This window comes from Pinus tabuliformis, chromosome Q, assembly GCF_031772625.1.
Source record: "Pinus tabuliformis cultivar Carrire ecotype Pingquan chromosome Q, CPIR1, whole genome shotgun sequence".
Lineage (NCBI taxonomy): Eukaryota > Viridiplantae > Streptophyta > Pinopsida > Pinales > Pinaceae > Pinus > Pinus tabuliformis.
The window spans coordinates 1,154,186,465-1,154,199,401 of NC_142296.1; the positions used below are offsets into that span (position 1 = coordinate 1,154,186,465).

At 35.5% G+C, this 12,937-nt stretch overlaps 1 protein-coding gene across 1 annotated transcript; it reads left to right on the forward strand.

Annotated features, from left to right (window-relative positions):
• The first annotated feature begins 1,206 nt into the window (after positions 1-1,206).
• Positions 1,207-11,713, forward strand: LOC149223740 (sister chromatid cohesion protein PDS5 homolog A-like). The gene is made up of 12 exons (XM_089387982.1): positions 1,207-1,395; positions 4,521-4,687; positions 4,781-4,907; positions 5,062-5,244; positions 5,753-5,969; positions 6,096-6,226; positions 6,352-6,551; positions 6,658-6,807; positions 11,064-11,115; positions 11,220-11,286; positions 11,397-11,405; positions 11,670-11,713. Exons 1-12 carry the CDS (start codon positions 1,207-1,209, stop codon positions 11,711-11,713), a joined length of 1,536 nt encoding a protein of 511 aa, XP_089244108.1.
• The last annotated feature ends 1,224 nt before the right edge of the window (positions 11,714-12,937 follow it).

Genomic DNA, 12,937 nt, shown 5'->3' on the forward strand with positions numbered 1-12,937 from the left:
ACGGGCTCAGCTTTGGTTTAATTTTTGCAGACGAAGGTTCAGCTATTGGCATTTTTCACTTAGGGGCATAGGCACTGAAAGTTCGAATCTCATTAAGGTACATTGACGAAACTAGACCTTATCGTAGGCAACTTCCATGGCTATGCTCCTCATGAGGAAACTGTTCGAAATTGGCATGAGATTCGACAAAACTCAATTCCCCAAAAATGAATTACTAGAGACTTTGAAGGTAAGTTTTCTTTCCACTATTTATTACTGCATTAGAAAGATTGAATTGAACCTTTTATACAAGATTCGCAGTCCAGTTATTAGAATACTATTAAAATAGAGTTAAATCAACATGTTATTTTAGAAGAATCACCTTATTTTTATGGAATTTTTAATTTCCATCATGGGGACTTTAGTTATTGGTTTGGAACATTTATCAACACCTGCGGGTTTTGGTGTAAGGGGAAACCTTTTCACGGTATACTCACGTTCGATTCCCCCAAATTGCATTTGAGGGAGTGTTGGAAAAATCACCACACCTTTGGTGTAACGGAAAACCTCATCATGATATACCCAGGTTCTATTCCCCTAGTTGCATTTGAGGGGGTGTTGGAAGAATCACCGCACCTCTATGGAATCCGTAATTTCCACCCTCAATATCACGCCCCCAGGCCTATGGTAGTCTTTCAACCGTACTTGGCGAGGTGCGGCACTACCGAACACTTTCTTTTCATCAATACTTATGTTCATAGACTACGCCTAACCATTAATCTACTTAGTTTGTGTTTCTCAACCAAGTAATGATTATGTTTCCTTTATACCAATGAACACCCATACACATTCATTATCATCAACAATTATACATGAAGAACACAATTCCACAGTATAAAGGGAGAGACAACTCCCTGAACAATGAATCTGTCCGAATAATATATTATACAATCTTTAAATGTTACAAAGCTGTACAAGTATACTTGGAAACACCAAGTTTCATACTTAGCCAAATTTACAACTTGTCACACCTTCGTGTGCCAACCAAAGTTCCTTGGCCAAGCTGGGCAGGCGCGTCCTCACACGAACTGCCTACCGCACTTCTCAACCGAACCTTGTCTCACTAGTCGGGCGACCTCACCCAAGTCACCCTTCGTTTACTTCCACACGGCGGGCGGGCGACCTCACTCGAGTCCCCTTTTCCACCTCCGCGTTTAGCCTTGCACGATGGGTGGGCGCTCACTCGAGCCACCTAAGAACCCATGTCAACCGGGCGCTCGGCGCCTTCACCCGCGTTCTACCCGAACACTAGCGCCTTCACCCACGCCTTCACCCGAACGGCGAGCGACCTCTACCTGGGCCTCACCCGATACAAACTCGTGTGATGTTTCACCGTGCGGCCTTGCCCAAGGATGGGTGCATAAGCTATGCCTCCTCTTATGCTGCAGCTTCACCTTTCTACTTCGCACTCACCTAGTGTTGTGTCCACTTTTTCAGCTACACCAAGAACATAATCAGGAGGAGAATTCACTGTCTTCATTTGTGCCTTCACCAGTACAAATTTCAGCCCAATCCTTCTCGCAATATCTTCACTCATGAAGTTGTGAGTAGCCTCACTATCCACCATAGTGAGTATATCAGCACCCCCAATTTTCATCCGAACATACTCCAAACTGTTCCTCTCAAGATCTCTCCGAGAGACCACCTCTGTAGTAGCAGCAGCACCAAGTATGTGTATCATCCCCACAAAAGCTTCTTCATTCTTCGTATTAGATTGTGCAATAGCAGCCACTTTTGGTCTAGAAGGACAGTTCTTCACCATATGTGGTTCAACACATATCCAACACTTCAAGGCTTTCTTCGTCTTCGAATTATTATCCAATTTCGAAGCATCATCCTTCTTCTTCTCTTTCGGCTTATCGGACTTCTTCTTCCTATCATCAGAAGTCTCATCATAATGCTCCACCAATCTGTCCACAATAGCAAAAGCTTCTTCAAGTGTTTTAATCTTCTGCCTCTTCACTTCATTGTGTGCCCAAGGCTTCAATCCAATAATGAAATTGATCACCTTGTCCCTTTCCGCCATGTCAAGAAGTTTTAGAACCACACTTGCAAACTCCCACTGATATGTCTGTAGGTTCCCTATCTGATTTATGAACTTAATCTTCATCCTTGCTTCCCACGTTTCATCCTGAGGACTGAAATGGGTCTGCAAAGCCTTCTTCATCTCATCCCATGAAGTTATGTCACCAGCACTGCCATTGGCAATTTGATCCATCCTCCTTCGCCACCACATTTTAGCATCCTTTGTCAAGAACTGAGCAGCTACCTTCACCTTTGTCTCATCATCAGATAGACCCAATTGTTCCAAGTATTGCTCCATGTCCCATAGAAAGTTGCCAAGAGTCTTCGCACTCCCTGTACCATCATAAGATTCTGGTTCCTTGACTTTCACATGAGGCACTCCTCCACCTGAGTTATGTCTCACGACCCTCTTCAACACCGCGATCTCATCTCTGGCTTCATCAAGAGATTTCTGCAAGTTCACGATCTCTGCAAGACCCTGATCTCTTGCCTCTTTAATCTCCTTGACCTTCACTTCAAGTTTTGTACACATAAGATCAGTGTACTCATGTTGAGTCCAGAGTTCATCGAGCTCCTCCCTCATGTTCGAATTAGCCTCTTGATCTTTCTTGAGAAGTCCATCTTCTTAGTACAGTAAGTCTCTAAGTCCTCCATCCTTTCCAACACTTTTTCAATGAATGCCATAGTAGCATCCTTCGCACCATGACTAGACCCAACCTGAGATTCACCTGCCATTGCTAACAGTTTCCTTCTTTGTGATTTATTTTCTAGAATCCAACAGCTTCACCAAGTTGCCTGCAACCTGAACCAGCCCTTGTTCCACTTGTATGTGAAACAACTTCCTTCACCTGCAAGTACTTGCTTCACTGTCACCAACTTCCAAGCTTTGACTAGCTTTCTGCAAGACTCCTCCAAGTCTTCAGACTAGCTCTAATACCAACTTCACTTCAGTGGAGTTGTGTAGCAGCTTCAACCTTCAATGCTCGAATCAGCTACACTGATACCAACTATCACACCCCTAGGCCTACAGTAGTCTTTCAACCATACTTGGCGAGGTGCAGTACCACCGAACACTTTCTTTTTACGAATACTTATATTCATGGACTACGTCTAACCATTAATCTACTTAGTTTGTGTTTCTCAACCAAGTAATTATTATGTTTCCTTTATACCAATGAACATTCATACACATTCATTATCATCAGCAATTATACGTGAAGAACACAATTGCACAGTATAAAGGGAGGGCAACTCCCTGAACAATGAGTCTGCCCGAATAATATATTATACAATCTTTTAATGTTACAAAGCTTTACAAGGATACTTGGAAACGCCAAGTTGCATACTTAGCCAAATTTACAACTTGTCACACCTTCGTGTGCCAACCAAAGTTCCTTGCCCAAGCTGGGCGGGCACGCCCTCACATGAGCTGCCTACCACACTTCTCAACTGAACCTTGTCTCACCAGTCGGGCGACCTCACCCAAGTCACCCTTTGTTTACTTCCACATGGTGGGCGAGAGACCTCAACCGAGTCCCCTTTTCCACCTGCGCGTTTAGCCTTGCACGATGGGCAGGTGCTCACCCGAGCCACCCAAGAATCCGTGTCAACCAGGCGCCTGACGCCTTCACTCGCATCCTACCCGAACACCAGCACCTTCACCCACGCCTTCACCCAAACAGCGGGCGACCTCTACCCGTGCCTCACCCGATACAAACTAGTGCGATGTTTCACCGTGTGGCCTTGCCCAAGGATGGGTGCATAGAGCTACGCCTCCTCTTATGCTGCAACTTCACCTTTCTACTTCGCACTTCCCTTTGTATGCATTGTGATGTTCGAATGATCGATGCCAAATGACTCCACGCATTGTTTTATTTATACGAATGGAAGGGCGAGTCGAGCTGCCCAAGCCGACTCGTCCTCCATGTAATGAGCGCCCCCTACTCCATCGCAAATCCTTCATTATGTGTGTCGGCCTTTGCTTGAATCGTAGGTCAGCCCGTGGGTTAGCCAAGCATGCTCCCACACTATAAACACTTCGCTCGTCCTCTCCTCATGCGTATTATAACATGTCTCCATGCACATCGGTCAAGGACTTCGTACTTCACATATTTCTCCAACTGCTCATCCGCCAACAAGCCATCGCACCTCGGGTGGGCGTGCCAAGGAACCACAAGTCCTTACACTAGGGATCCTAGTGACTGGTTTGGAACGTTTACTAATAGCTGCAGATTTTGGTGTAACAAAAACCTCTTCATATTATCTTGTCACTTTTAATTTTTTTTTATTCATCCCCTTATTTTGGTGTCTATCGGTGGATTGAGAAATGGAGATCCTCTTCATTTGTCATGCATTTATGTTCTATATAGTTTCCATTTTATTATCACTAAGATATCTTAATTATTTATATAGATTTTCGTTTTTCCCATTATAATGTATAAATTTGTGGACTACAGGACACTGCTGCATGTTTCGCTGAAGTTGATATTCATAGTGCTTCATTTGGAAGAAAGGCCATAATTCTAGAAAACCTTGCAAAATCTCACCTATCTGTTCGTATGTTGAATCTTCAATGTGATGACCTAATCTTGGAAGTGTTTCAAATCTTCTTTTACGAAGCCAGGTATGAATTGTTCTGATTTTATTGTTTTACCATTACGCTTACTTTCATAGTCAGTTGCTGCAATTAATAAATGTATCTGATCTGTCTTTTCAGAGAAGAACATTCAGAAAATATCTTAAGAGCAATGGAAACAATTTTGACTGAAATTCTCAATGAAAGCAACAACATTTCTGAGGAATTATTATCAATCTTATTAAACACTTTAAAAGGAGAAAGTGAGGTATGTGCTACTTATTTTAGTATCTGTTCATTGCAATGTAATCTATGATGGTTTTCTGTTACGTTCCTTTTTACCCTTTTGTTTTTCTTTTTCTTTTAAAGGCAGTATCACGGCCTATGAAATATTTCTAAGGTTCTCTGCTTTGTCGTTGCAGAATATATCTTCAGCTGCTCATAAACTAGCTATGAATGTCATGAAGTCTGTGGCAATCAAGATTGAGCCAAATCTGAGTCTCTTTCTCACGTCTATCTTTGAAAATGATCTGCACCACTATCTTTTGCACAACTATAAGGAGATATTTCGCTCAATTATTGCAAATTTGACTCTGGAGGTTCAGGTTCGTATGCGTTAAATAAATTTTGAGTTATTGCTGTAGTGATTAAATGAATTAGGCATTTTTTTTGTTATTTTAATATAATTTTTTTCAAGGAATTTGATTAGGGTTTTGTGTTATTCAAATAATGTCTATTTTTCTGTTCATTATAGTTGTAATTCAGATCAAGGAAGATTAGAATTTTGAAATGCATCCCTTTTATATTTTTCACAGATGAAATGTTTTATTTGTTGGTTTTCCTAATAAGGATTTTTATGAACAGTTTTTCCTATTATGATCCCTTCATGATTTGTAAAATAAATCTGAATATTATAAATATTATATGTACTTAAAACTTACATCATAGTATTGTTATTGGAGAAATTTGTTTTTTTTTTAAATTGTGTCCGTTTTGGTAATGTGAAAAGGTTTTTTTTTTTTTTTTTAAATATCTCTCATTGTATAGCTACATAGGTGTAATATAAGTGCAACTTTGTTACTCAAGAGATTTGATAAAGAATAATTGGTGCAGTCTCAGCTATCAGATGTAAGAGAAAGTTCATTAAAGCTTCTTGGGAGTATCTTTGCACTTCCATGTGATGATCTTGCCAAAGAATTTCAACCACTTCTCTCGGAGCTTTTAAAGAGATTTAAAAACAACTCTGTGGAAATTCGATTAGGGGCTGTGAAATGTGCACAAAAAAGTATTTTGTCAAATCCACTTAGGGCTGAATCATCTGGCATAATCGGTGAGCAGAACAATTACAAGCCTTGAGCTTTGGTCATGTTTTACGCCTTGAGCTTTGGTCATGTTTTATGTTGGTATTTTGTGATGAATTTCTATTTTACTGACTTTTTATTATGACATACCTCAGCTGCTCTGAGTGATCTATTGTTGGATTCTGACGAGACTATTCAGAAGCAAGTTATTGGAGCAATTTGTGATGTAAAATCTATTCCCTCAAAGATTGTTAGACAATTGGGGGATCACCTTCATGACCAAACGGTATTTTTTTTATGATTTATATCTATATATATATCTATATATATATATATATATATTTGCATGTTTTTAGTAGATAATTCCTTTAGATCTTGTTTGTTAACTCATTTCTTTGGAGATTATTGCAGGTTTCACTACAAAAGTACACATTGGAAAGACTTCTTGAAGTTTACAGAAATTATTGTTGGGATTGTTTGAATGGCTTAGTTGGTAACTTTGAGTTGGCTTGGATTCCTGCCAAAATTCTAGGATTTTGTCATGACAAGGATTTCAAGTGCAATTATTTAGAAATTATGGAAGATAAAATAGACTTTAACTTGTCCACAAGGTATGTGAATTAGTCTCTGTATTTTTTACTTGTTCTTGATATTTAAGTGCATATTGTTAGTTGTGCAACAAAAATACAATCATTTAATTTGGTTAATTGTGGGCAGGTCTCATGCAGTGGATATCCTTTTCTCTACATCACTTTTCCCTTCTAATCTTCCACTTTCAGAAAAAGTAAAACAATGGATTGCAATGTTTTCTCACTTTGAGAAATCAGACATTAAGGCTTTTGAGGAAGTTCTAAACCAAAATAAAATGTAAGTATTCTATTGTAATAGTGGATAATTTGTTAGAAAATCATATGTTGTTTTTAGTTAAATGCAATTAGGAAATGCTACTTTGTTGCTTTTTAATTTTTTTATTAGGCATGCATGTTTCTTATGAGATGTTTGATAATTTATGGACATTATTATTGTATCTTTATTTTTTATCAACATTTTTCTTATAAATAGTTGTTTTCAAGAAAAAATTTAGTAGGTTTTGCCAATGATTTCAGGTTGCAAGAAAAAATGCAAAAATTTCTATTATGGAAAGAAAAAGAAAAGGTATTTGTCTTAAAATTTCTGTTGAAGGTTTATTCATTAATATTTATTATTGTCAAATTTAAATGGAATATAAATAATCATATTTGAATCATTTTTTGGTTGTCAGGAAAAAGATACAAGTGAGTTGAAAGACAAAATTCTTAGTTGCTTCAGGATTATTTCAGGGTCCAATCATATTCCCAAAATAGTGGAGGACTTTATAATTTTGTGTCAAAGAAAATACAACAATATTTGGAAGACACTATCAAGTTTACTTGATTCCAGTTTGACTTTTGTTCAAGGGAAATCAACTCTAGTAAGTATTTAATTTTCCATGTTTAATGATAATTTGAGTTTTTAGCTGCAATTATTTTTGTTACATGATTTGTGCAATCTTAACTTTATGCCCATCTTGAAAATGAGAGATCCTTTGGAAGGTTGTCCAAAAAAAATTCCTGTTTATTTTTCTCACAATTCTCTTGATCTTTATAGGATGACTTGCTTAAACAATTAGGTGACACACATCCTCAATATCAATTTCTGAAGGCATTTGCCATAAGGTGTTCTTATTTTCTTTTTGGCAAAGAGCACGTCAAAAAAATGCTTAAAGAGATTGCAGGGATTACACGATCTCGGAAAGACAAAATTGTTCGGTCAAGCATGAACTTTCTTATGGTGAGAGAATTCTACTTTTTTGTAAAGTGCTTTTAGTAAATTTTTCCTTTCTAGATATATCAAATTTTTGAATCATTTAACTCCAATCAAATTAAATTTTGGAGTGTGTGTGTGTGTGTGTGTGTGTATATTCTGCAATGTTGTTTTTTTTGATAGGATGTTCTCCATTTCTTTCTAAATAGTTTTATTTTTATGGAATGATTATGCTTGGTGTGGAAGAAACTGTTGAAAATGTCAATGGAAAGGAAGAATTTTTTTGCTTTAGGTGGTGCCTTTCAAGGCAATGAATGTCACTTTTATTAATGACTTTAGTGACTTTATTGTGAGTTTAGTTCGAAAAATGCATATCGAAATCCACTAGATCCGTTCGTTGATATAGAAGAGGATTACCACTAGTTTTTCTTATGTCTCCCATTAGAACAAATTATCATAAATTGTTTCACTCCAAGAATTGGTTGAAATTTTCCACGCCAAGGAAAGTGTCAATGTGAAGGATCTCTATTACATATTTTCCTTGACCAAGGAAGACTTTGTCAGGTTTCTTCCATATTTCTAGCCCCTCACTAATAGTGCATTAACCCAAGATCCTTTGCATCGAAATCAGAAGATGATTGATTCTTGCACTAAATGATAAGAGGCTCAACCATTTTCATAAACAAGTGTACTTTTGGTAAATCACCATCTTGTCACATAGTTGTCAATATGAGCATACCATGCTCTTAGAGCATGCTTGAGTCCATACAAGTCCATTTTCAACCTGAAAACATGATACTCCTTTCCGTATAACTTAAATCCTTGATATTTCTCTATGTTCACCTCTCCCTCAATCATGCCTTTGAGGAAAGTAGTTTTTACATCCACGTGGTGTAGATCCCATCCTGTAAAAGTAGCAAGTGAGATGATGGATCTAATGGAGGTGTACCTGGAAAGCAACTGGAGCAAAAGTCTCATCATAGTCTTCTCCCTATTTTTAGGAGAATCCTCTTATCACGAACTATGCCATGTATTTTTCAATATATCCACTTGGAAGTCACCTTGGAATGATTTCCTAAACAACATTCTTCATGATTGATTGGTACTCTTTATTCGTTTCTTTGTTGACTTGTTGCTTCTTCATATGTCAAAGGTTCTTCATCAATGATTTTTGTCATGATATATGCATAGTTGGAGAATGTATTGTCTATGTTTATTTCAAATATGCGGTCTTAAAACAATTTTGAAAATTTATTTACCATACAAAGATGATGCTCATTTAAGAAGACCAAGCTCAAAGCTCAATCTGTTTGGGGTGCTTAGAAAGCTAATTACTAAAGGAGAAATATCAGAGGAAGCCCAATCAAGGTACATGCGATACAAGGCTATCCTTAATTTGGTTTAATATCTGGCCAGCATAATGATCTATAATATGGCTACTTTTCTCATTCTTTAAAACGATTCTACTTGTTGCCAGCCACGTCAACAAATCTCACATGAGGCTTGCTGCTGCAAAGGCAGTTTTGCGGCTTTCCAGGCGCTGGGACAATGATATAAGTCCTTAGCTTTTTAATTTGACGCTGCGAACTGTACAGGTTAGCGCTAACGCTTTAACAATTATTTTTCCATTTGTGTCTATTAGAGTAACGGGTCATTTATTCCCATGTTAATGTAGAATATAGTTTGTCTCAAATGGATTTCTTTTTCTCAACTTAACCACAAGAAGTTGGTTGCATCAACTACATTGTTTGATTAATTAATATCTTATACTGGATGGATTGGAGTCATCAATAGTTGCACTGAAGTACACACATAATTTCTATGTTTTATGTCTTGGCTTCAGGGCATTGACCCTTATGTGAAGAATCAATTTCTTGCTAAGGTTCATAAATACCTAAAGGATATATACAAGTGATATATGTGAAAATAAGTAATATATACAAGTGATTTATTTGTTCTCGTTAGTAAATTCTTCTCTAAATCTATCATACATTTTATTTAGTGATGATGGATCCCATTTGGGGTTCGAGAGGTGGACATGATGAACATAGTATTGTGGATAATCAGGGTCACATTTTTCCAAAAAATAATCAATGTCCACCATTCAACTAGTTATATAATGGTAAGGGTCATCTCCTAGAAGCACATAGTCTCCTATCTAGAAATCATCTAGCATATGGTCAAGCCTCTTTTTTACCCTATACCTTCTTTTCTTTTTTATTTTTGATCATAAGGTTTGGCTTTGGAAGAGAGTAAAGTGTCTACTTGAGGCATACATTTTACAATTTCCCCATTATGTTTCTCCTTAAGAATCTCTAATTTCCTAAGGGTTTAAGTTTGAAAATTATTCTAGTGCTATCTCAAGGATTAAAGGTTCATCATGCTTTTCCTTCCTTTCCTTGGGAATAATCATCTCTTCAAAAGAAAAGGGAAGAAAATGCAAGTCCTCATATTGATCTTCTATTGATGTCCTTGAATTTTTGGAAGGATATCCATCCATAAATTCCCTTCAAATATCAAATATGTGATTATTAGTCTCCTTGATGTCTTCCACATAGTATCTTATGATAGGTTCTATATAAAGTATAAATGGTTTTCCATCAAAAATTTGTATGATGGCATATGATAGATCCATTTGCAAATTCCCAGTTATCATGGTTGACCATTTTCTTGATAAGAGCATGCCCTAGGCATCAAGGACATCTATGACAACAAAAATCACAAGAATAGTAATGTTAAGGCTAGCTTCCAATCAAACCTTGAAATCTTTGATAGATTTGATAGACTTTGAACCAAAACCACAAACATTTCCATAAGGTCTTGCAGTATGAAATTTTATTGGTTCATCAACTTCAAGGGCATCACATTAGCAAAGGAACCAAAATCAAGTAAACAATTATGTAGAATTAAATTGTTCTCACTAATGAAGGGAGGAAAGGTGTGTGTCCACCATTTATTTTATCATAGTGCATATTTTGTAAGATCATTGGAGGATCCTCAAGTTATTTGTCAATATTGAAAAAGAAAATTATTTGACCTACTTGAATTTCAAATTTGGTCAATTCAAGAAAAGGTACAAGACCATTTACCTTAGTGAGTGCATTTCCTAAATCATCATTAAAGAAGAATCACTATTCTTTTGGGTCAAATCTGGTTTGGGTTATTGCTAAAAGGTAAATATGTTCTAGTCCCATTTTTTGGTGAGGCATCATTGTTGTTTTCCTTTGGATTTTTGTTGTTGTTTATTTCTCCTAGTATATTACAACTCCTTAAACCTATCCCATGCTTTTATAATAGTTTAGGTAATTAAATGCTGACAACTAACATGTTAATTTGTGCAGGTTTTATGAGGGAGTTGTGGAGTCATATGATTCTAAATCCAAAAAGCACAAAGTAAAGGCCAAGTGCTTCTCCTTCTTTAAAATTTTCAAGTATGAAATAACATTGCATTTTGTTTTATGTATGACAAATTGTTGATTTAAATTTTCATTTTGTAGGTGGCTTATAGTGACGGGGAGGAGGAAAACCTAAGAATGGCCAAGCAACGTTATGAATTTATTGATGGTAACCCCATGCCTGTGGAAGTTTGTCCATAATTATTAATTATTTTTATATGAAAAGTATTACTAGTTGGTGGGTTTCTAATGAATTTTTTTTTTCCTTTTTTTTTGTAGGTGATGAGGGTAATAGTCAGAAGTGCTAAATCAATTGAGTATGTGTCAAATATGTTTTTATTAAAATGAGGGTATAAATTTGATGGGCACTCCCAACCATCAAGTAAATATTTTATGACGGGTTTCCATTCCCACTTGACTTCCATTCGCACTAGATTGAGCCACAGGTAGGGGACTAATTAAATGCACAATTCAAAATCATTTATTTCCCAATTGTTTAGTTTATACAAATATTATTCTAATTAATTTGAATTTGAATGTGTTATATTACAGTACCTGATTATGGGGGCTTACTTTGTGCAGTGGAACTCACATAAGAGTTCTAGAAGTGATACTATCTAGACTGGATCATAGATAATTTGTATATTTTTAGGCCCATTTCATAGGGCACATTTATATGTGATACAAACTTTTTATATTTTCATACATGGACAATTTATGGATGGATGAACATTATTTTAGTTTATGGATGTTCATGTAATGTAATTTTTATATATGTTCATATAGGGAGTTTATTGATAGATTTATTATTTCAGTTTATCGATGTTTATTAATCTTACTTATGGGTGTTCATTAAATTTCAATTTATGAATTTGTTAATTATTTCTCTAGTTTATTTTTTTCTATAGTATACCTTTTATTAGAAAAGATAACAATTTTGATTTCTTGCTTCATAGACTAAGAAAATAAGTAAAATCTTAGACTAAGATGCAAGTCACTTTGGTACTTAAAATGAACTGAAATATATCATGGTTCAATTAAAAAACACAAATAGGATTGAAATAAGTTTTAAATTCAATTTTAAAATATGTCTTCAACCAGTAAATAATAAGTAAGTTTTATTCAATTTTATTTCTTTTGAGACCGTCTATAGGAGATTAGTCATAACATGATATAAGTCATATGTATTTGAATTTAATATACCAAAAAAAATCAATGTTGTGATTCTAGATAATTTTATATAATTTTATGAACTTTCCTAAATTTACTTGACTATCCAAATATTTCAATCAATTCCTTATCTTGAGGCCTTCAATTAATAACGTTCAAGAAGCAAATTTTACAAAATAACAATTTTAATTTCTAGTTTCATAGACTGAGGAAATAAGTACGATCTTACTATGATGCAAGTCACTTTGATACTTAAAATGAACTAAAATATATCATGTATGTTAGTGCAATCAATGTATGTTATTTTAAATAATTAACAATATGTTTCTATAATTTTATGAACTTTCCTAAATTTACTTGGCTATCCAAGTATTTCAATCAATTGTTTATCTTAAGACCTTCAATTATGAATATTCATAAAAATAATATTTTAGAAAATAACAATTTTACAAAATAACAGTTTTAGTTGTCATATTGGCATGTATAAAGTTCCTTTTAGTTCACAATCAATGTATCTTAAATTACAATGATTTTAAAAGATGTCAAAATGTAAACTACAAATAAGTTTTATTAGATTTTATTTCTTTTGAGGTTATCTAAAACTTCTTAATAGTCATAGCATGATATCTATATATATGTATATGTATATA

Coding starts and splice junctions, on each gene's coding strand:
- LOC149223740 (XM_089387982.1), top strand. CDS start 1,207: ATGGGTGGGCGCTCACTCGAGCCACCTAAGAACCCATGTCAACCGGGC. Junction 5,245..5,752: donor ATTTGACTCTGGAGGTTCAG/GTTCGTATGCGT, acceptor TAATTGGTGCAG/TCTCAGCTATCAGATGTAAG. Junction 11,116..11,219: donor CTAAATCCAAAAAGCACAAA/GTAAAGGCCAAG, acceptor TTCATTTTGTAG/GTGGCTTATAGTGACGGGGA.